The sequence below is a fragment of the Chrysemys picta genome, chromosome 12, assembly GCF_011386835.1.
Source record: "Chrysemys picta bellii isolate R12L10 chromosome 12, ASM1138683v2, whole genome shotgun sequence".
In the NCBI taxonomy this organism is placed as follows: domain Eukaryota; kingdom Metazoa; phylum Chordata; order Testudines; family Emydidae; genus Chrysemys; species Chrysemys picta.
In genome coordinates this window covers 6,273,198-6,297,752 of record NC_088802.1, presented here as the reverse complement: position 1 = coordinate 6,297,752, position 24,555 = coordinate 6,273,198, and the positions used below count along the sequence as shown (strand labels likewise).

The 24,555-nt window shown below is 48.4% G+C and overlaps 1 protein-coding gene across 1 annotated transcript; it reads left to right on the top strand.

Moving 5' to 3' along the window:
• Positions 1-11,606: 11,606 nt before the first annotated feature.
• On the top strand, positions 11,607-17,345 carry LOC135974703 (C-type lectin domain family 2 member D-like). Its single transcript, XM_065563178.1, has 6 exons — positions 11,607-11,780; positions 12,419-12,529; positions 13,144-13,242; positions 13,737-13,915; positions 15,517-15,620; positions 17,104-17,345. Exons 2-6 carry the CDS (start codon positions 12,442-12,444, stop codon positions 17,255-17,257), a joined length of 624 nt encoding a protein of 207 aa, XP_065419250.1. The 5' UTR covers positions 11,607-11,780; positions 12,419-12,441; the 3' UTR covers positions 17,258-17,345.
• The last annotated feature ends 7,210 nt before the right edge of the window (positions 17,346-24,555 follow it).

Genomic DNA, 24,555 nt, shown 5'->3' with positions numbered 1-24,555 from the left:
ACAGTGCACACGAGGGTGGAAGAACTTTTTCACCCAGAGACACAGTGCAAACCACACTGGAGGGGGAGGGGCTCATCTACTGGATCTTTTCCAGCCAGTTTCTGCAGTGCAAAGACTCAGATCGTCCCTCTGCACAACAGGCTGGGCACATCAGGATGGGCTGCACCCCGGAGGGGGCATGGCTCGCTGTCAGCAGGGAGAGGGGAGGGATGAGTCAGGATGTTACAACAGCAAGAGACAAAATGCAAATTCCTGCACTTAGGAAGGAACCATCAGTTGCACACATACAAAATGGGAAATGACTGCCTAGGAGGGAGTATTGCGGAAAGGGATATGGGGGTCATAGTGGACCACAAGCTAAATATGAGTCAACAGTGTCACACTTCTGCAAAAAGGAAACATAATTCTGGGATGTATTTAGCAGGTGTGTGGTAAGCAAGATACAAGAAGTAATTCTTCCGCTCCACTCCATGCCTATTAGACCTCAACTCGAGTATTGTGTCCCATTCTGGGCGCCACATTTCAGGAAAGAGAAGAACAGGAGTACTTGTGGCACCTTAGAGACTAACAAATTTATTAGAGCATAAGCTTTCGTGGACTACAGCCCACTTCTTCGGATGCATATAGAATGGAACATATATTGAGGAGATATATATACACACATACAGAGAGCATAAACGGGTGGGAGTTGTCTTACCAACTCTGAGAGGCCAATTAATTAAGAGAAAAAAAACTTTTGAAGTGATAATCAAGCTAGCCCAGTGCAGACAGTTTGATAAGAAGTGTGAGAATACTTACAAAGGGAGATAGATTCAATGTTTGTAATGGCTCAGCCATTCCCAGTCCTTATTCAAACCGGAGTTGATTGTGTCTAGTTTGCATATCAATTCTAGCTCAGCAGTCTCTCCTTGGAGTCTGTTTTTGAAGTTTTTCTGTTGTAATATAGCCACCCGCAGGTCTGTCACTGAATGACCAGACAGGTTAAAGTGTTCTCCCACTGGTTTTTTGATATTGTTCTTGAAGGGTCAAAAGGGGGATATGTAGTAGTAGGATTTTATGTTTGTACTTTATATAATTTAGAATGTAGGATAAAGAATAATAATGTAGCATGTATGAAATGTATTGGTGTATGATTTGATCATATCCTGCCAGCCACCCTTTTCGAATAGCAGAAAGGAATGGCCTAATGGGCCATTGGTAGAGATACATTAGCCAGAATCTGTGTCCCTGCTGATTTCAAGGCAGAGACAGACCTTTGAGGGTCACCAATTTGTTGTAGGTTTAGCATTTTAAAATAAGTAAAAGAAGGCAATGATTGTTTTTCTTTTGCGTTGCAACTTGATGTTCCTGTTCAAAATGTTTTCTGTAAATTAATTCTGTTTTGTGTGTGAATGAGGAATGTGTGTGTTAAGAGATAAGTGTGAAGGCCATCCCTGAACCAGATGGTATAGGGAGGAACCGGAGATAGAAGCAAGGGCGCCAGGAGGCTGCAACATGCCTCTATTGAAATGTCAGAGAAGGGCAGATTGTCGACTCTAAAGCTGAGACAGGCACCTATCAATGGAGACAAGATAGCTGTGATCAAAACCAGCATGGGACAACTCCCTGAGTTACAAATGTTATTAAGATGATGGTTAAAAAAAAGTGAACGGTACAGAGTTTAAGCATAGAAGTTTCTGGTTGTCAGGGAATAACGTACAAATTATCAAGGGGTGCCAAGTTCGGTTTAAGATCGGGTGGCGTAAGGAATAAATCTGCAATATCCCCAATTGGGGGGAAAAGGTTGATGGGTCAAAGTACAGACATTGAGATATGAGGATATGTTGCTCGTATAATGGCTACGTTCAGGTGTGGAGTATAATGAGTGGATACGATGATGAGGATGGATTGACCCTCATTTGGTGAGATTTAACGTTCAGTGAGTTTATGGTTCCAGTTCATATGGTCCAACAGACCAAGTCTCTCGGTCCCTTTCTCGTAGTCGATGCATGGCGTGTACTACATCAGGGATGCAGTTACCTGGCTCGGTTTGCACGGCTGAGTCTGTTGCTGTTTAAGGGACTGCTGTAGGTGCTGGTGCGATCCCAGGAGAGGGGCGGCTCCTTCATCCCAGATGTAGGCACAGATACTTCTGTGGGCACTGGGCTGTGAGCCTTGGCAAATCAAATCACCACCAATCAATCAGACCTGGGACTGAACATTGCCACGGACAGCCAATCAGCGCCAGAGTGGAAAGGTTTCCAAGAGACGCCTACCATCAGCATTTTAATAGGTATCCTTACGGGCTAGGCAAACAAAGCACCAAGCACAGAGCGGGCGTCTGACTCAACAGGTTGTCACCGTGACTCGGGCCTGTGTGAGAGACTCCAGTATTCCAACCCCCATAGTGCCCCCGTAACCTCCCTGCCACACTCACCCCACTGCATTTGGAGAGACAACTATGTCTAACTATGTCTATGGGGTCTACAGAAGGTTGTCGTTACCGTAGAACAGTGGTTTTTAGCCTGTGGTCCGTGGAAGTCTAAGATTTCTAAAGCGGTTCACACCTACACTGGAAGTTTTGTAGGGGTCTGTAAATGAAAAAAGGTTGAAAAGCAATGGTTTAGAGTTCATTTCTAATGTTGGTTGTTTGTTTTATAATGCAGCCATCTCTTTAGCACACCAATAAGCCCGATATTTCCCCAGGCTTTTATTTTAAACAGCTCTTAAGGGAGCATCCCTCCGAGGAGAGCCAGCTCAAACTTTTCTGCCTCCTTTTTATTAGCTGTAAGCAGGGTCTGAATGAATGTTTCCCTGACATCTAGCTGGGAGGGGGGGAAGAGACCCTGGGTGGATTTATGTCAATACAGTTTGCTCCTGCTTTGCTTAGATTTGCTAGATATTCAGCTGATGGAGAGGTGTTTTGCTCATGGTAATCAACTTGGTTGGTGTTGGGTCACAAATTATGTTCGTACTGAATATGGGAATAGTGAAATTATGGTTACCAGTGTCTGTAATTATTGTGGGAATACAGAAAAGAAGGACTGTGCCTAACCTGTCCCAAAGGAGGGAGTCACTTTCAGTTTAAAGAGGGTTAAAACAAGGGTTTGAATGGCCCAAGCTCTGTGAAAGAAAAAGGGAGGCTGCATACTCTGGAAGGTCTTTCCTAGGCTGGTTTAACCTGTTCCCCCATCCCACTCACTGTTTAAAGAATAGACCTAAATAGGTTTCATTAGGAGCCACTTTTGTTATGTTAAATGGCTCACTGAGAGCTGAAGTTGCTTGTGGTGAAACTGTTTCTGCACAGAGCTGAAGGCCTTGGCTACACTTGCAGCTGTACAGCGCTGTGAGGTAAACCTGTCTTCGTCCAGCTGAGTAGGGAAAAGCGCTGCAGTCTGTCCACACTGACAGCTGCCAGCGCAGTGGTGTGGCCACACTTGTAACATTTGCAGCTGTGTTGGGAGTGGTGCATTATGGGCAGCTATCCCAGCATTCATGTGGCTGCAACGTGCTTTTCAAAGCGGGGGGGGGGGTGGATTGTGACAGGGAGTGAGGGGGGAGAGAGTGCTTTTTGGAGCATGTCAGCTCTCTATTTTGCAAGTTCCGAACTCCCGGCCCCCGACTCATTCATTTACTCACTCAAAGCAAACAGCAATCTGTTTGCTTTTCTCTGTGGTACGAGCTTTGAAACCGGCACTTCTGCATTCCTGCAGCCGGTCACAACAATGGAGAGGATTGGCCACTTGACAAGGTGATTAGTACAGCGCTGCAAGCGTTTACACTCACACCCGTGAGTCGCAGCCACTCCGCTGCAGCTGTTATTCCTCTCGGAGATGTGGAGTGCCTGCAGCGGTGTACCCAGGGAGATACAGCGCTGCAAGTGCCCTGCCAGTGTGGACAGGGAGTGAGTTACTGCGCTGGAAGAGGCTTTACAGCGCTGTAACTTGCAAGTGTAGCCAAGGCCTGAGTCACTTGTGGTAAGACTGTTTCTGCAGTGTTAGGATATAGGTTTCAGAGTAGCAGCCGTGTTAGTCTGTATCCGCAAAAAGAACAGGAGTACTTGTGGCACCTTAGAGACTAACACATTTATTTGATCATAAGCTTTCGCGGGCTACAGCCCACTTCTTCGGATGCATAGAATGGAACATATATTGAGGAGATATATACACACACATACAGACAGCATGAACAGGTGGGAGTTGTCTTACCAACTCTGAGAGGCCAATTAAGTAAGAGAAAAAAACTTTTGAAGTGATAATCAAGACAGCCCAGTACAGACAGTTTGATAAGAAGTGTGAGACTACTTACAAGGGGAGATAGATTCAATGTGTGTAATGGCTCAGCCATTCCCAGTCCTTATTCAATCCTAAATTGATTGTGTCTAATTTGCATATCAATTCGAGTTCAGCAGTTTCTCGTTGGAGTCTGTTTTTGAAGCTTTTCTGTTGTAAAATAGCCACCCGCAGATCTGTCATTGAATGACCAGACAGGTTAAAGTGTTCTCCCACTGGTTTTTGAGTATTATGATTCCTGATGTCAGATTTGTGTCCATTAATTCTTTTGCGTAGTGTGGGGAAATAGAACAGGAGGGCCTCCTTTTTAATAGCCAGAGCTGTGAATCTGAGGCCCCAAAATAAACCCTCCAACAGAGATCTGTTATGCTAACTACCCTTACACAAAGCAGTACAGGCCAGGGCCTGAATTAGACTAGACTGCACAGTTCCCTGCCAAACTCGGTCAAGGGTCATGACCAGAGGCGGGGGGGCAAGGAGGGAAAAAATAAAAAGCCCCAGCAGCAGCACTAATGAAATATGTTCATGGCTGATGAAATATAATAACCGCTTGTGTGAAGCAATAGGTAACTTTAGCTAAATGCAATTTCTTAACTCATGCAGCTTCTCCCTTGGGTGATCTGTGACCCACTCCGTGATTCCAGCTATCTGCAAAAATAGCCAATCATAGATCCTCTTTAGGCCTCCCATGGAAACCCCCCCCCCTTAATCTTTAACCAAAAGACCCCGGAAAATAACATGTGTCTTGAGAAATGTACCCAAACTGGTGCCAAGTATCACCCCTGGGGAAAACCACCAAGTGCCCCTCTACCCACAAATAAACACCCACTTCTCGGAAAATTAATGAGGAAGGTACCAGGGGGGAGGAGGGGGGACTGACCCCGACCCTACTTTCTTAACTCGCGGTTTGGGGGAGGGACTAACCCCAACCCTAATTTCTTAACTCATGACGTATTGTTTGTACTTTGCTTGCGGTTTGACGAAAAAAAAGCCCGCCTGCGAACGGTCCTCGGGTGTCAGTCTTCGGACTGCACCCCAGTGCACTGGTATGTATGTCAATAAACTGGCCTCAGGCTTGAGTCTTTGAACTAAAATCACTGCGTGGGTGTCTTTGACCACAACAGTAGAGATGTGATGTGATTAGGTCCTGTGATCATATCAGCCATACCATCAGGGGCTCGTTCACCTGCACATCTACCAATGTGATATATGCCATCATGTGCCAGCAATGCCCCTCTGCCATGTACATTGGCCAAACCGGACAGTCTCTACGCACTGGAACAAGCAGCCAAGGAAAGTGGTGGATTCTCCATCGCTTGATGTCTTCAACCCAAGCCTGGATGCCTTTCGGGAAGATGCGTTAATCAAATACAAGTTACTAGGCTCACTAGGCAGATAACGAGGTGGAGTTCTCTAGCCTGTGATATCCAGGTCAGGCTACATGATCGGATGGTCCCTCCTGGCCTTAACATCCATGAATCAGTCAGGTCTTGGTTCAAAGCCCATTGACATCAGTGATTGACTTCCTTGGGGTCTGGATCTGGGTCCCAGAGCAGAGACACTGGCTAGGCAGAAGAGGTGGAACTGAGCTGCCTTGAGCTTTGACTTAGCTGGTCCCACCGTCACCAAGACCTGTTCCTTGGCCATCATCTGGCTCTAACCTCACCCATCTTTTATGGGTCCCACCAGTGGGCCTCAGGTTAGCCGTTGAAGCTGGTGGTGTCATGGCAATGCTCCTCGGTGTGGGACTCCCTCCTTCTGGATGTTTGGTTCAGCAATGCTCTCCTCTTTAGGGGGGGAATGTGTGGGGGTGCAGAGAAGGGATCCACTGTTATTATAGGACGGATTCATCTGGGTGCACAATAATTATCCTGTGTAGTGTTTTACATACTCAAATCCTTCCCACACTCTGCTCCTCACAGCATCTCTATCACTAGCAATCCCACCTGGTAGTTTCTGTCAGTTGTCTAGTAGTTACAGCATGGGGGCTGGAAGCTAAGACTCCTGGGTTATAGCTCCAGGTCTGGGAGGGGAGTGGGGTCTAGTGGTTAGAGCAGGGGGAGATGGGAGTCAGGACTCCTGGGTTCTAGCTCCAGCTCTGGAAGGGGAGTGAGGTCTAGAGGCTAGAATGGGGTGGGGTGGGGCTGGGTTCTGTCCCCAGTTCTGACTCCCTGTGGCACATTGGGTAAGTCACTTCCCCTCTCTTGTGCCTCAGTTTCTCCCCTTTTAAATACTGGTACCGACCCACCTTTATAAAGTACATTGGGAGCAGAGCTTTTTCTTGGACAAAAAATGCCTCTTCAACCAAATCCAATTTCCTGTGAGCCGTTTCGATCCTGCCAGCGTTCTTTGATTTTTGACATTGTGTTTCAGCCTGAAATAACATTTTTCACTTTGTTCTGGTTTTTGAAAACAGAAAAAAAAAATCTCGGGTTTTGATTTTTGTTTTTTTTCCCTTTAAAATATATGGAGATATCCCATCTCCTAGAACTGGAAGGGACCTTGAAAGGTCATCGAGTCCAGCCCCCTGCCTTCACTAGCAGGACCAAGTACTGATTTTGCCCCAGATCCCTAAATGGCCCCCTCAAGGATTGAACTCACAACCCTGGGTTTAGCAGACCAATGCTCAAACCACTGAGCTATCCCTCTCCCCTTTCTTCTCTCTCCCCCCCCCCCCTTCATTTCTCCATCAGAAAACAGGATGAAAGACTGGGCTGGCTGGGGGTGGAAACTCAGACACATTGTACTTTATCCTGCCAATCAGTAACAGCCAGCTGGATGGAATTCCATCTCTTCCTTGTTCCTCCTCCACCCTGTATCATAAACTCATCGCCATATGCTGCTCCGACTGCCACTATACATTTCATGTTGCATTTCAGGTTCCTGCTTGGGGAGATCCCACGGCCTGGGTTTCTGCACAACCGCCCCTCTTACCCCAACCTTTAAACACTAGCTCGCCTTGCATTTCCCGACAGGGAATGATTGCAGTGAGTGAACAATGGGATTGCAGGAAGAGAGGGGCACCCCTAGGGGTTAGAAGCTGTATTCCGTTCATCTTTCCATTGGGGTCCTTCAGAGACTGGCTCACTGGCATAACTACAGTGAAAGGGAGAGGGCACTGATTTTATACCTCCTTGTTCTCGGCATCCTGTAAAGGGTTTACCCCTGTGTGTAGGGTTTGGTCTGTCCTGGTTCTTTCCTCTTTTGTGCTTTTCCACACTGATCCTCTCTAGCTTTCCTCTTGACTCCGCGCTATGGCCCCTAATAGTTTATTTCTAAAGCCAGACTTCTTAATGCCCGGAATATTTCTACCCATCCACCATCCTTGTAACTTTCTTTTTCACTCTCCTTTGGCAGGAGTGGGGTTGATTGCTGGCCTCCTGTCTCTTTCTTATTCTGGGAGAGCTGTAGGGTTTAATCTGTCTGTGTTGAGATTTTCTGTAGCACTCAAAAGCACAGTATCTGAAACGAATCACTGTTGCTTTGCGGGATAAGTTCTTTCCTTTCACTGGAGCCTTCTGAGACGCCTGTCTGGATTGATGGACAAAAATATCAAGTTGTTTGCAGCATTGCTGTAGCCGGGTTGGCCCCAGGAGGTGAGAGGACAAGATGGGAGAGGACAGATCTTCTATTGGACCAACTCCTTCACCTGGAGAAGAGCTCTGTGCAGCTCGAAAGTTTGTCTCTTCCACCAACAGAGATTGGTCCAATAAAAGATATTACCTCCTCCACCAGGTCTCAGAATGTAATTGTAAATGGGGAATTGTCACCAATCGTATCTGTTTCCTGTGGGGTCCTGCAGGATCGGTTCTTGGCCCTACACCATTTAACAATTTTATCAGTGACCTGGAAGAAAACATAACATCCTCACTCACAAAGTTTGGAGGTGACACAAACACTGGGGGAGTGGTAAGCAATGAAGAGGACGGGTCACTGATAGAGAGCGGCTGGGTTGCTTGGTAAACTGGATGAACGAAACAATGTACATTTTAATACGGCCAAAGGTAAAGTCATATCCCTGGGAAAAGCATGCAGGCCATACGTACAGGATGGGGAATTCTACCCTGAGAAGCAGGGACTCTGAAAAAAGATTTGGGGGTCATGGTGGATAATCAGCCAACATGAGCTCCCAGTATGACACTGTATATTAGTAAAAACTTTTTCACTAGGAGGGTGGTGAAGCACTAGAATGGGTTATCTAGGGAGGTGGTGGAATCTCCTTCCTTAAGGGTTTTTAAGGCCTGGCTTGACAAAGCCCTGGCTGGGATGAATTAGTTGGGGATTGGTCCTGCTTTGAGCAGTGGGTTGGACTAGAACCTCCTGAGGTCCCTTCCAACCCTGAGATTCTATGATTCTATGATTCTGGGAGATATAAACAGGGGAATCTCGAGTAGGAGCAGAAGATTATTTTACTTCTTTGTTCGGCAGTGGTGTGACTGCTGCAGGAGTCCTGTGTCCAGTTCTAGTGCCCACAATTGAGGGAGGTTGTTGATAAATTGGAGAAGGTTCAGAGAACCATGAGAATCACTGAAGGATTCAAAAACCTGCCTTATAGAAGAGCTCAATCTATTTGGCTTAACAAAGGGAAGGTTAAGGGGTGACTTGATTACAGTCTATCAGTACTTACATGGGGAATAAATATATAACAATGAGCTTCAATTGAACAGGGAAAGGTGTGACATGATCCAATGGCTGGAAGTTGAGCTTAGACAAATTCAGACTGGAAATAACAGGACATTTGTTAACAGTGAGCGTAATTAACTACTGGAACAATTTACCAAGGGTCCTGTGGGCGTCTCCATCACTGACAGTTTTTAAATCCAGATTGGATGTTGTTCTAAAAGCTCGTCTCTAGGGATTATTTTCGGAGCAGGTCTTTGGCCTGCGTTATCCAAGAGGTCAGACTAGATGATTACAATGGTCCCTCCTGGCTTTGGAATCTACGAGGGGATCTGCTACTTGCAGTTATTGCCAAGAGACGATGTTGTGTTTGGATTGTAAGCTCTTTGGAGAAGAGAGCGCCTCTCGCTTTGCACGACCTCAGCACCTTCCACAGTGATGCCCTGATCTCAGCCAGGGCCTCGGTGCTCTGTGATAAGCATGCGCTCTGCATCTGCCGTAGCTCCTGATTTTGCCCTGATGCAGGATTTGTGTTGGTGTTTTTGGAACAGAGAATTGAAAATTGCTTTTCCCCCCATTAGGTTTCCTCACTGAACTGCGTTGTTCCCAACAAGTAAGGATGAGACTGTGTCACAACATTCCTTCTTAGACAACCCCTGATCCTCCACGCAGTTCTCCATCCATAGTACTTTTCTTGCCACTGTCGGCATCTCACAATCTTTATTGTATTTACCCTGCAAGGCAGGGCAGGGCTGTTGTCCTTATGGAGGGCTAATGGTCACACAGGGAGTCTGGGACAGAGCTGGGACCCAAATCCAGGTGTCCGGCCAGTTCCCTACTCACAGCACCAGCTTTGCGCTTCACTCCACTGCTGTCCCTTTCTCCCCACAAATAACATTGATGTCTTTCTCCCCTCCCCAGCAGGCAACTCCCAACCTTCAGAGGGAGAGAATTTGCTTTCCACCCACTGCTGCTTTTTTTAGCCATACGCCAGCACAGGGGTGGAGTTTCCCCACATAAAGTTCAGTACCCACAATGTTCTTTCTCTTTCAGTCCCCGGACTCGGTGAGTTCGCTTCTCCGGGATCAGGGCGAAGTGGGGACCAGGCGCCCGGTTCTGATACTTGTTCATTATTTAGGGAGTGGGGAGAGGGGGATTTGAATCCTATTCCAAAGCCTAGGGGTGATTTAGCTGAGGGGCGGGGAGGGACAGAGAGGGGAGAGACAGGGGTTGGGGGAGGGGCAGGGAGAGACAGGGGTTGGGGGAGGGGATGATCTAAGCGCACACGGGTGTACTAGGCAGAATTGACACCAAGAATAGGAACGAGCCAGGTCTGGTTACTAAACTGAGCCTCTTTTGGGGACTGCGACCAGTTTCAGACCGAAGAGAAGACCGGGGGGCCGGGGAGGGACCCCTTTGCATCGCTTGCGATTCAGATCAGTAGTAAAAGTGAAAGTATGTCGAAACACGTACTGCTATTGAAATGATCTTTGCTTTAGGGGAGTGTTTCTCAGCCTTTTTGTATCGGTGATGCCCTTTGGACTTAAAATAAAATTGTGACCCTCTCCCTTAAATTAAGACTTGGAAAAATGGTGACCCCCTCCCTTAAATATCATTAAGTAAATTATGAATACGACTCAGGGCTGGCATTAGGGGTGGCAAGCAGGGCCATTGCCCAGGGCCCCGTGAAGTTAAGTTACATGCTTCCGGCCTGGGCCGTGGGGCTCGGCCTTCGGCTTCAGCCCTGAGCCCCACCGCCCAGGGTGGAAGCATGTAACTTAGTTTCGTGGGGCCCCCTTGTGGAGGGGGCCATGGGGAATTGCCCAGCGTGCTACCCCTAACACTGACCCTGCACCTGTGACCTCCTAAGCCCATCCCGCGACCAGGGCCGTCCCTAGGGCGGTGCAGGGCCTGGGACAAATCAACCCTCACCGGCTTAGGGGCCCTGCTCTGCATTGGTAGGGTGACCAGGTGTCCCATTTTTAAAGGGACAGTCCCGTTTTGGGGGACTTTTTCTTATATAGGCGCCTATTACCCCCACCCCCTGTCCCGTTTTTTCACAGTTGCTATCTAGTCACCCTGTGATTGGTGGGTGGGCCGGTGGGATGGATCCGGCCTGGTGCTGGGCCGCCTGCTGCTGCTGGTAGTGCCGGCGCCTACCGTGACGCTATTGTTGGCCATAGCACCATGGTGGCTCAGGGCTCCGGCCGGGGGGGTACTCACTGCATCAAAACACGGGCGGCCGAGCCGGGCGCTGTCTCCGCTAACTGCCAACAAGATGGTGGGCCCTGTGGAAGTGACAGATTCACCTTCTGGGACCGACCGTGCTGGCCAATTGCACCAGCCCACGGAGCCCCCAAAGCGTGGGGTCCGTAGCGGTTGCCCCGATTCGCCCTACCCAAGGGACAGTTCTGCCCGTGACCTGCCCTGGGGCTCGCAACCCCCTGGTTGAGAAACACTGTTTTAGGGTGATCCCTTCACTTCCCCATAACTGACATTACCCCCTGCAATTCCCGATCTTGGCCCCTGGCAGCAACGTATTGTCTGGTATGAAACAAATCTGGAAGGGTGAAAAACTTAAGGTTCCCTAGATACAGTCAACCTGAAACCAAATCAGTTTTAATAAATAAGATAAAATCAGCCGCGGTTTTCGGCACTTAACCCGGAGTCTCCCTGCCAGGTTTTTTTACAATCAAATGTCTTTTTGTCATTAGCTGGTTTTTCGCTCCCTTTTTGCTGAGTGAAAGACACACATGAAACAAAACAGGAACTTGACTGAATATACAGGGGAAGCGATGGAACCGACGATGTACTAGTTACAGTCATAGAATCAGTTCAGGGCTCCTCCCATCTCGTCGTTGGATTCACCCGCTGGCTCCTGTCTTATAGGTGGGCTCTGATCCTGCCAAAATGAATGCACATGCTTAGCTTTATGTGCTGCGAGTGGCCCCACTGGCTTCAGTGAAACTGCTCAGTGTGTGACGTTAAATAGGCATAAGTGTTTGCAGGATTGGGGGCTTTAGGTCAGTTCTACACTACAGCCGTAGATTGGTATAATTACATTGCTGAGTGATGTCGTTATACCGACCTACCCCCAGTGTAGACAGCGCTATATCAATGGGAGAACTGCTCCTGTTAACATATCTCTCGCCTCTTGGGGAGGTGGAGTAAGTATCCTATTAGCTGACTGGAGAGCTCTCACCCATTGGCTTAGAGCGTCTTCATTAAACTGCTACAGCAGCGCAACTGGGCTGATGCAGCATTTTAAGCATAGACCTGCCCTTAGATTGTAAACTTTTGGGGGGCAGAGAACAGCTTTTAGTTATTTGTGTGTGGAGCATGGAGCACAAAGGGGCCCGGACACTAATGTAATGCAGATAACAAATAATAACAACACAAGCTGCTGTCCAATGCACAAAGGAAACACATCATAGAGAATTTTCCCCTCTAATCATTCAGTTACATCATCTTCATTGTTACTGTGACTATAGCAGGTTCAAGCAGAATTGTGATTTTTTTTTTAATAGAGAATGAGACAAAAAGACAAAGGATGTACAATGGCCTGGGGATCTGTAAGGAACAACAGCTGGACATGCCTCTTAATAGCAATGGAGACCAGGAGCGAGGAAAGGAACCAGGTAGGTGGAGCCCCTCTGCCTGGGAGAAACACTGCGGCTTATGCAGATGAAGCCATATTTTCCATGGGTGCAGCAGCCCAAACGCCTGCCTGAGAATGCAGCAGGGATCTGATCACCCCGTCGGCTTCCCGGCCGCTTGCTTTGCAGCTACAGCTAAAACATTCCCTGCAGCCGGGCGCTTACGGCTGTGTAGTGTAATGGGGGTACAGGGGCAATTTGTGGGCCTGACAACTGCACCCCTGTTTGGGACCATGGCCCTGGTTCTCGCCCCCTCTGATTCAGGGCTGAATAGCCCAGTTTGTTTTGCTGAGACACGAAAGCAAAAGTGTAGCTTTGCAGGGAGCAGGTTGGCCTGTCCCATGCAGGTCTCTAAGTAGCACTTGTTTAAATCTCCCACTGAGACACTGCAGTGATCAGGGCTGTCGAAAAGCCCGGGAGGAAATTCGTGACCCCATATTCACAGCAGGGTGGATCAAAGATAGCTACGGATTCTGATCTACCCTGCAGCTTGACTGGGGTGTCAAACTGTCCTCTGACTCCCACGGTAAATAAATAACTCAGATTCCTCCCCCCTGCAGCAGCCCCAGGAGTGTTAATATGTTGGTCTCTTTCAGGTTACAGATTCAGGAAAACTAGAACATTTACAATCGTCGCAGCAGTCACAGTCTTCCTCGTCCTCTCGGGTTTAATCGCGACCACAGCTACCCTGGCAGGTGAGCGCGCAGCTCTTATGGATTCACTCTCTGTGTTTTCTGTTCGGATCTGGAGCTGGCTCGAGCGCACGTTTCCAGGCCGTAACTGACGTCCTTGCGACTTGAGATTTCTAGGGAAAGCTTAGCCAAACGGCTTCCTGGGTCTTAGCTCCTGTAGTTGCCTCCTACTTCTTTTTTAATGCTGGCTGAAAAATGGGAAGGGGGCTGGACCAGGGCTGGCCCTAGACCTAACGGCGTCCCAAGCGAGGAGCATCTTCGGCGCCCCCTTCCCCCCCATTTGTTAAATGTTTGGAAGGTGAGGTCATGTCCTGCATGCGAGTGTGGAATTGCCTTACTGAAAACGTCACGGCCCACCACTGCATCCAAGCAATTGCCAGAGCTGCTGAGGGGATTCTCTGAGGCCTTGGTCTAAGGGGATTATTCTACTTGTTCCCCTTGGATACAGAGATGAGGAGGGGACAGCCTCTTACCCTGTGTTATGTTCCCCGTTTCAGTCAGAACCACTAGGCCGTGTTTGGATTACGCGGACGTCCCATCATGTCCGGATGGCTGGGTTGGCTACGAAAGACAGTGCTACTTCTTCTCCGAGGATGAAAGGAATTGGACCGCCAGCCAGAGCTACTGCTCTTCACAGGGCGCCTCCCTGGCGGGGCTTGACGGCGGCTTGGAGATGGTGAGAGACTCGGGTGTTTTGTGCGCGCACTAGACTGGCCTTGGCATGACAGGCCCAGGCCCTGAAGCCTGAGGGGCCCCCGTGTGTCCCAGGCCGGGAGGGAAGAGTGAATGATCTTTCCCAGGTCCCTGGCTGGCGCTGGGGCTTTGCAGCCAGTGCGTGATTGAAATTGCTCATTGGCAGCCTGCCCCGGCTCTTTCTCTGAGCGCCGCATGGCAGGAATTCAGTGGGGAACCACAGCTCCAGCCCTGCTCATCTCCTGGAGATGGAAGGGGTTTCATTCCCCGCCCAGCTCAGCACAGCCAGCGGTTCTGTATGGATGGGCCAACGGGAGGAGAGGCTGGCTGAAGAGACGGCCTGATTTTGCCCGGCTCTTGGGCATTGTAGAGAGCGAGCTGTTCCCCTTTACAAGCCTTGTTTTCCAGCACCCCCAGCCACTACACAGAGCAACGTGCTTTCCCTCCAATATCCCCGTAACAGAGTTGGCACCCACCTCTTGCGAGCACCCCCTCTGGTTGGGTGTGTCTGTGTCCTTTAAACCAGTCCAGCCCTGCTAGGGGGCTGTATCCCCAGGATTTCCTCCCCGGAGACACTATCTTACAGCTCTCTACCGGCTCAGTCCCTACTCAGTGTCCGCAGCCAGTTGGGAGCTCCTTCATCGCTCCCCCAGGCTCTGCGAGCCAACTGTCTTTGGCTCCGTTCTAGCAGCCAGCCAGGGATGCAGTCACTTCTTTTCCAGCTTCCAGCAACAACTAACTGCTGGTCTGCTCTGCAGCTCCTTTTATATGGCCCTCCTGGGCCTTGATTGGCTGCTTCCCCTGCAGCCACTCTAGCCTGCTTGTAGGGCCTCTCTGCTGCTCCTTTCCTGGGATGGGCGTGGCAGAGCCTGAGGTCTCCAGCAGGGGGCCTTTGGGCCTAGTCCAGCCCCTCACAATCCCCCTAAAGCAAAGACACTGGGGCTTGCACCCTATTTTGCTTTGTGATAATAGAGGAAGGTGGCCTAAAAAGTTTTTCTTTTTTAAAATGCCCCCCACTCCCACTGCTATTTTTTCCCCCACATTATAGATTCTGTCGAGGCTGGTAGACATGATGGGCGGGCATCCAACGTAAACCATTCGTAATGCAATAGAGTGGTCCCCAAAGATACTGCAGGGGGTTGCGATATCTGCCACAAGACATGCTCCGACACCCACAATGTACAAGACCTGTAAAGCAGAACTTCAGCTTAAGCTCAGAGACCGATAACTGTCTCTGGGGTCTGTCTTAGGTTTTCATGTAGCTGGGGTGTCCAGCGGCACAACACAAACCTAAATGGCACAACAGCCCAGAACATAAAGCAGCATCTGTCCGTCCTCCTATGAACTGGAGGAGAGGAGTGGTCTTGGGAAGCTCAGTGTTTTTTTTTTTTTTAAAAAGCTTCAGTTCTGGGCAAGCATTAAGACTGGGTGTTACTCAGCCTTGTGTGCAGCAGAAGCTAGAACTGAACAGAGAAGGGAGAGTCCCAGAGGTGCTCACTGCGCTTAGTGCTCAGGGGATGAGCACTATGGAAATGCTTATAAATAAACAAAAAGACAGAAGCTTTTCCTTTGTTTGTTTTGAAGACGTTCCTTCTGCGGTACAAAGGCAGCGTTTACCATTGGATAGGCCTCAGAAGGGAACCCAGCCAGTCATGGAAGTGGCCCAACCGCACCGAATTTGACAACCGGTGAGTTTGTTTCCAGCTATAAAATTTCTCCATATTAAGTCACCGGCGTTAGAAGTGCTGAGTGCAGAGAGATCAACCACAGAGATCAACCGGACAAACGTACATGGGTCAAAACCAGTGAAAAATCGGTATTTCTACCTCCTGTGGGTTTAGTTTGTTACGGGGGTGAACCCGGTGGCCCCACTCTCCTGAAACTGGCATCAGCCCCCTGGTTTTTTCACTGTAGCTCGTTTAGCTGGGTCCAAAACAGCACGAGCCCCTGCTTAAAGACTTCACCCCTTGAGGGAGCGATGCAGCCAGCAGCTGTGTGCAGAGAAAGCCAACGTGTTTTGGTTAACGGGAATACAGAATTTTAGGTCTTTAGGTTAGGGTAGAAAAGCAAAACTATGCTGGCAGCCTTACCTGCCTCTCTGGCCCAGTGCATCCAGGATTTCATCTCTCATAGTTTGCTCCAACCCCTCTCTCTACCCCGCTCTGTCGCAGGGTCTGTCTCCGCTCCAGATGAAGGTGTTATTGTGGCGTGGGATAGGTATGGCAGCACGGGCAAGCAACCTGAGTGCACACACACCCGGCCTCCGGGCTATGTGCTCCTGTGGCTAGCCCGCACTGACGTCCAGGCTGCCACCTGGGCACTGCGATTGTTACCCACGCTAGCTAGATTAAGGTTAGTGCAGGTATGCCCACTGGTGTTACAGTGACATCTTGATTTGCAGTGTAGACGTACTCACAGGCACATCACGCCACCCCGGCCCTTCTTCTGCTCTGCCCTGTCTCCCTCCCCCATTCCCTCTTAGCTGAGCCCCTCCTAAGTAACCCACCAAATAATATAAATAAAAATCGTGGCACTAACATGTCCTTTGCCCCCATCTGATTGTTCATGCTGCCTGTGTGTTCCACCCCTTCCCCCACCCTGTGTCTGTCAGGTCTACATCGAGTGTCAGCGCTCTGAGACAGGACACGTCAGTGACTCTGTGCTGTACAGCACCTAGCGCAATCGTATCCCACATTCTGTTGCTCCTTAGGCAATATTAGGCCTCAAAACAGGTTATCTAGTCCAGTCCCCTGCACCTAGACCGTTCCTGACAGGGTAGTTAAGCCCTGGAACAGGTTACTGAAGGTTGTGAAATCCCTGTCACTGAAGGTTTTTAAGAACAGGTTAGACACTTCCTCTAGGACTCTGCCTTGGTGTGGGGAATTCCACTGTCTCTCTCTGGGCTGGTTGGCATACAGAGTTAAACTCAAAGTGCGACTTTAAACCAGTTTAGGTAAGGCAGTGTGGACATTCTTCTTTCAGTTTAGCATCAGTCAGAATTGGTATAAGCTAAACCAAAATAAAACGTTCTTTAACTGGAATAACAGCATCCATCCACGCAGGGGGCTGTCCCCAGTTTAACAAAATCCTTGCAAGTTTATGCCTCTCTGTGGGTGTGACCGACAAGCCTTGGCTATGGACTGATTCTAGCTCCGCGGCTTCTGGTTGCAGGTTCGAAGTAAGGGGAGGAGGAGCCTGTGCGTATCTGAATGATGTAGGCGTCAGCTCGTCAAGCTGTGAGACGGAAAAGAACTGGATCTGTGCCAAACCTGATCAATACGGGAAACGAAAAGAGAACAGTTTGGAAGGGATGGATAAACAGTGACACTCAAGGGAACAACCAGCTCCGTCTTCTTGTTGAGAGACCCCCCCGCCCAATTGCTGTTGTCTAATAAACCCTCATTTGTAATGCATAGCTGATCCGTAGGCATCTATTCCAAATAAAAAATAAATCAAATCGAGAGGGCAGCCAATGAAAAGGAAAGGCAGCACATTTAAAACAGAGGGAAAGAAATCTTTTATTGACACACTGCTTAAGTATCCTGTGGAACTCATGGCCACAAGATGTTATTGAGGCCATGAGCTCAGCAGGATTCAAAAGACGACTGGACATTTAGCTGGAGAATGGGACCATCATAGGATGACTTTAAGTGGAGATGGGTCCCAGCCCCACCTATTACACTTAGCTTGCATCCCCAGGTGGAGAAAATAAACAAAGTCACAGGCTCGGCGCGGGGTGGAGAGAGGACAGAAGCTTGCGGAGCAGTAGATGGGAGACTCCAGGTAGTAAGTCCTGGGGATTGGTGCTTGGTAGAACCTTGGTAGACTCTAAGAACCCCAGGAGGGGCTATGGGAGAGTCTGGGAAAGACTCAGAGCTTTGATCATCCCTCTGCACAACAGGCTGGGCACATCAGTGTGGGCTGCACCCCGGAGGGGGCACGGCTCGCTGTCAGCAGGGAGAGGGGAGGGATGAATCAGGATGTTACAACAGCAAGAGACAAAATGCAAAGTCCTGCACTTAGGAAGGAACGATCAGTTGCACACATACAAAATGGGAAATGACTGCCTAGGAAGGAGTACTGTGGAAAGGGATGGGGGGTCATAGTGGACCACAAGCTAAATATGAATCAACAGTGTAACACTTCTGCAAAAGGAAACATAATTCTGGGATGAATTAGCAGGCGTGTGGTAAGCAAGATACGAGAAGTAATTCTTCCGCTCCACTCCGTGCCGATTAGGCCTCAACTCGAGTATTGTGTCCAGTTCTGGGCGCCACATTTCAGGAAAGACGTGGACAAATTGAAGAGAGTCCAGAGAAGAGCAACAAAAATGATGAAAGGTCTGGAAAACATGAGCTATGAGGGAAGATTGAAAAAAACTGGGTTTGTTGAGTCTGGAGAAAACTGAGGGGACATGATAACTGTTTTCAAGTACATACAGAAGCGTGCACAGGAGTTTAAATTCCTCCACTTTTGGAGGGGCACTTTCTGTGCTCCTGCCAATTATTGGGGGGATGTGTCCCTGCTCCCTCCCCTCCCCCCACACGCCCCTGAGTGCATGAAAGCTTATTACAAAGAAAAGGGTGATAAATTGTCTCCTTACCTACTGAGGCCAGGACAAGAAACAATGGGCTAAAATTGCAGCAAGGGAGGTTTAGGTTGGACATTAGGAAAAACTTCCTAACTGTCAGGGTGGTTAAGCACTGGAATAAATTGCCAAGGGAGGTTGTGGAGTCGCCGTCATTGGAGATTTTTAAGACTGGGTTAGACAAACACCTGTCAAACACCTGTCATTCTTTATCCTTCGTTCTAAATTATATAAAATACAAACGTAAAATCCTATTACTACATATTCCCCTTTTGACCAACTCAAGAATTGTTCTTGAAGGGTCAAAAGGGGGATATGTAGTAGTAGGATTTTATGTTTGTACTTTATATAATTTAGAATGTAGGATAAAGAAGAATAATGTAGCATGTATGAAATGTATTGGTGTATGATTTGATCATATCCTGCCAGCCACCCTTTTTGAATAGCAGAAAGGAATGGCCTAACGGGCCATTGGTAGAGATACATTAGCCAGAATCTGTGTCCCTGCTGATCTCAAGGTAGAGACAGACCTTTGAGGGTCACCAATTTGTTGTAGGTTTAGCATTTTAAAATAACGAAAAGAAGGCAATAACTGTTTTTCTTTTGCGTTGCAACTTGATGTTCCTGTTCAAAATGTTTTCTGTAAATTAATTCTGTTTTGTGTGTGAATGAGGAATGGGTGTGTTAAGAGATAAGTGTGAAGGCCATCCCTGAACCAGATGGTCTAGGGAGGAACTGGAGATAGAAGCAAGGGCACCAGGAGGTTGCAACATGCCTCTATTGAAATGTCAGAGAAGGGCAGATTGTCGACTCTAAAGATGAGACAGGCACCTATCAATGGAGACAAGATAGCTGTGATCAAAACCAGCATGGGACAACTCCCTGAGTTACAAATGTTATTAAGATGATGGTTAAAAAAAAGTGAACGGTACAGAGTTTAAGCATAGAAGTTTCTGGTTGTCAGGGAATAACGTACAAATTATCAAGGGGTGCCAAGTTCGGTTTAAGATCGGGTGGCATAAGGAATAAATCTGCAATATCCCCAATTGGGGGGAAAAGGTTGATGGGTCAAAGTACAGACATTGAGATATGAGGATATGTTGCTCATATAATGGCTACGTTCAGGTGTGGAGTATAATGAGTGGATACGATGATGAGGATGGATTGACCCTCATTTGGTGAGATTTAACGTTCAGTGAGTTTATGGTTCCAGTTCATATGGTCCAACAGACCAAGTCTCTCGGTCCCTTTCTCGTAGTCGATGCACGGCGTGTACTACATCAGGGATGCAGTTACCTGGCTCGGTTTGCACGGCTGAGTCCGTTGCTGTTTAAGGGACTGCTGTAGGTGCTGGTGCGATCCCAGGAGAGGGGCGGCTCCTTCATCCCAGACGTAGGCACAGATACTTCTGTGGGCACTGGGCTGTGAGCCTTGGCAAATCAAATCATCACCAATCAATCAGACCTGGGACTGAACATTGCCACGGACAGCCAATCAGCGCCAGAGTGGAAAGGTTTCCAAGAGACGCCTACCATCAGCATTTTAATAGGTATCCTTACGGGCTAGGCAAACAAAGCTCCCAGCACAGAGCTGGGCGTCTGACTCAACAGGTTATCACTGTGACTCGGGCCTGTGTGAGAGACTCCAATATTCCAACCCCCATAACCTCCCTGCCACGCTCACCCCGCTGCATTTGGAGAGACAACTACGTCTAACTACGTCTATGGGGTCTACAGAAGGTTGTCATTACCGTAGAACAGTGGTTTTTAGCCTGTGGTCCGTGGACCCGTAGGGGTCTAAGATTTCTAAAGCGGTCCACACCTACACTGGAAGTTTTGTAGGGGTCTGTAAATGAAAAAAGGTTGAAAAGCAACGGTTTAGAGTTCATTTCTAATGTTGGTTGTTTGTTTTATAACGCAGCCATTTCTTTAGCACACCAATAAGCCCGATATTTCCCCAGGTTTTTATTTTAAACAGCTCTTAAGGGAGCATCCCTCCGAGGAGAGCCAGCTCAAACTTTTCTGCCTCCTTTTTATTAGATGTAAGCAGGGTCTGAATGAATGTTTCCCTGATATCTAGCTGGGAGGGGGGAAGAGACCCTGGGTGGATTTATGTCAATACAGTTTGCTCCTGCTTTGCTTAGATTTGCTAGATATTCAGCTGATGGAGAGGTGTTTTGCTCATGGTAATCAACTTGGTTGGTGTTGGGTCACAAATTATGTTCGTACTGAATATGGGAATAGTGAAATTATGGTTACCAGTGTCTGTAATTATTGTGGGAATACAGAAAAGAAGGACTGTGCCTAACCTGTCCCAAAGGAGGGAGTCACTTTCAGTTTAAAGAGGGTTAAAACAAGGGTTTGAATGGCCCAAGCTCTGTGAAAGAAAAAGGGAGGCTGCATACTCTGGAAGGTCTTTCCTAGGCTGGTTTAACCTGTTCCCCCATCCCACTCACTGTTTAAAGAATAGACCTAAATAGGTTTCATTAGGAGCCACTTTTGTTATGTTAAATGGCTCACTGAGAGCTGAAGTTGCTTGTGGTGAAACTGTTTCTGCCTGGAACTGAAGTCACTTGTGGTGAAACTGTTTCTGCCTGGAACTGAAGGCCTTGGCTGCACTTGCAGCTATACAGCGCTGTGAGGTAAACCTGTCTTCGTACGGCTGAGTAGGGAAAAGCGCTGCAGTCTGTCCACGCTGACAGCGCAGTGGTGTGGCCACACTTGCAACATTTGCAGCTGTGTTGGGAGTGGTGCATTATGGGCAGCTATCCCAGCATTCATGTGGCTGCAACGTGCTTTTCAAAACGGGGGGGGGTGGATTGTGACAGGGAGTGAGGGGGGAGAGAGTGCTTTTTGGAGTGTGTCAGCACTCTATTTTGCAAGTTCCGAACTCCTGGCCCCCGAATCATTCATTTACTCACGCAAAGCAAACAGCAAACTGTTCGCTTTTCTCTGTGGTACGAGCTTTGAAACCGGCACTTCTGCATTCCTGCAGCCGGTCACAACAATGGAGAGGATTGGCCACTTGACAAGGTGATTAGTACAGCGCTGCAAGCGTTTACACTCACACCCGTGAGTCGCAGCCACTCCGCTGCAGCTGTTATTCCTCTCGGAGATGTGGAGTGCCTGCAGCGGTGTACCCAGGGAGATACAGCGCTGCAAGTGCCCTGCCAGTGTGGACAGGGAGTGAGTTACAGCGCTGGAAGAGGCTTTACAGCGCTGTAACTTGCAAGTGTAGCCAAGGCCTGAGTCACTTGTGGTAAGACTGTTTCTGCAGTGTTAGGATATAGGTTTCAGAGTAGCAGCCGTGTTAGTCTGTATCCGCAAAAAGAACAGGAGTACTTGTGGCACCTTAGAGACTAACAAATTTATTAGAGCATAAGCTTTCGCGGGCTACAGCCCACTTCTTCGGATGCATATAGAATGGAACATTTTTGAAGTGATAATCAAGCTAGCCCAGTACAGACAGTTTGATAAGAAGGGTGAGAATACTTACAAGGGGAGATAGATTCAATGTTTGTAATGGCTCAGCCATTCCCAGTCCTTATTCAAACCGGAGTTGATTGTGTCTAGTTTGCATATCAATTCTAGCTCAGCAGTCTCTCGTTGGAGTCTGTTTTTGAAGCTTTTCTGTTGTAAAATAGCCACCCGCAGGTCTGTCATAGAATGACCAGACAGGTTAAAGTTTTCTCCCACTGGTTTTTGAGTATTATGATTCCTGATGTCAGATTTGTGTCCATTAATTCTTTTGCGTGGTGTGGGGAAATAGAGCAGGGGGGCCTTCTTTTTAATAGCCAGAGCTGTGAATCTGAGGCCCCAAAATAAACCCTCCAACAGAGATCTGTTATTCTAACTACCCTTACACAAAGCAGTACAGGCCAGGGCCTGAATTAGACTAGACTGCACAATTCCCTGCCAAACTCGGTCAAGGGTCATGACCAGAGGCGGGGGGGCAAGGAGGGAAAAAATAAAAAGCTCCAGCAGCAGCACTAATGAAATATGTTCATGGCTGATGAAATATAATAACCGCTTGTGTGAAGCAATAGGTAACTTTAGCTAAATGCAATTTCTTAACTCATGCAGCTTCTCCCTTGGGTGATCTGTGACCCACTCCGTGATTCCAGCTATCTGCAAAAATAGCCAATCATAGATTCTCTTTAGGCGTCCCATGGAACCCCCCCCCCCTTAATCTTTAACCAAAAGACCCCGGAAAATAACATGTGTCTTGAGAAATGTACCCAAACTGGTGCCAAGTATCACCCCTGGGGAAAACCACCAAGTGCCCCTCTACCCAAATAAACACCCACTTCTCGGAAAATTAATGAGGAAGGTACCAGGGGGGAGGAGGGGGGACTGACCCCGACCCTACTTTCTTAACTCGCGGTTTGGGGGAGGGACTAACCCCAACCCTAATTTCTTAACTCATGACGTATTGTTTGTACTTTGCTTGCGGTTTGATGAAATAAAAGCCCGCCTGCGAACGGTCCTCGGGTGTCAGTCTTCGGACTGCACCCCAGTGCACTGGTATGTATGTCAATAAACTGGCCTCAGGCTTGAGTCTTTGAACTAAAATCACTGCGTGGGTGTCTTTGACCACGACAGTAGAGATGTGATGTGATTAGGTCCTATGATCATATCAGCCATACCATCAGGGGCTCGTTCACCTGCACATCTACCAATGTGATATATGCCATCATGTGCCAGCAATGCCCCACTGCCATGTGCACTGGCCAAACCGGACAGTCTCTACGCACTGGAACAAGCAGCCAAGGAAAGCGGTGGATTCTCCATCGCTTGATGTCTTCAACCCAAGCCTGGATGCCTTTCGGGAAGATGCGTTAATCAAATACAAGTTACTAGGCTCACTAGGCAGATAACGAGGTGGAGTTCTCTAGCCTGTGATATCCAGGTCAGGCTACATGATCGGATGGTCCCTCCTGGCCTTAACATCCATGAATCAGGCAGGTCTTGGTTCAAAGCCCATTGACATCAGTGATTGACTTCCTTGGGGTCTGGATCTGGGTCCCAGAGCAGAGACACTGGCTAGGCAGAAGAGGTGGAACTGAGCTGCCTTGAGCTTTGACTTAGCTGGTCCCACCGTCACCAAGACCTGTTCCTTGGCCATCATCTGGCTCTAACCTCACCCATCTTTTATGGGTCCCACCAGCGGGCCTCAGGTTAGCTGGTGAAGCTGGTGGTGTCATGGCAACGCTCCTCGGTGTGGGACTCCCTCCTTCTGGATGTTTGGTTCAGCAACTCTCTCCTCTTTAGGGGGGGAATGTGTGGGGGTGCAGAGAAGGGATCCACTGTTATTATAGGACGGATTCATCTGGGTGCACAATAATTATCCTGTGTAGTGTTTTACATACTCAAATCCTTCCCACACTCTGCTCCTCACAGCATCTCTATCACTAGCAATCCCACCTGGTAGTTTCTGTCAGTTGTCTAGTAGTTACAGCAGGGGGGCTGGAAGCTAAGACTCCTGGGTTATAGCTCCAGGTCTGGGAGGGGAGTGGGGTCTAGTGGTTAGAGCAGGGGGAGATGGGAGTCAGGACTCCTGGGTTCTAGCTCCAGCTCTGGAAGGGGAGTGAGGTCTAGAGGCTAGAATGGGGTGGGGTGGGTCTGGGTTCTGTCCCCAGTTCTGACTCCCTGTGGCACATTGGGTAAGTCACTTCACCTCTCTTGTGCCTCAGTTTCTCCCCTATTAAATACTGGTACCGACCCACCTTTATAAAGTACATTGGGAGCAGAGCTTTTTCTTGGACAAAAAATGCCTCTTCAACCAAATCCAATTTCCTGTGAGCCGTTTCGATCCTGCCAGCGTTCTTTGATTTTTGACATTGTGTTTCAGCCTGAAATAACATTTTTCACTTTGTTCTGGTTTTTGAAAACAGAAAAAAAAAATCTCGGGTTTTGATTTTTGTTTTTTTTCCCTTTCCTCTCCCCTTTCTTCTCTCCCCCCCCCTTCATTTCTCCATCAGAAAACAGGATGAAAGACTGGGGTGGCTGGGGGTGGAAACTCAGACACATTGTACT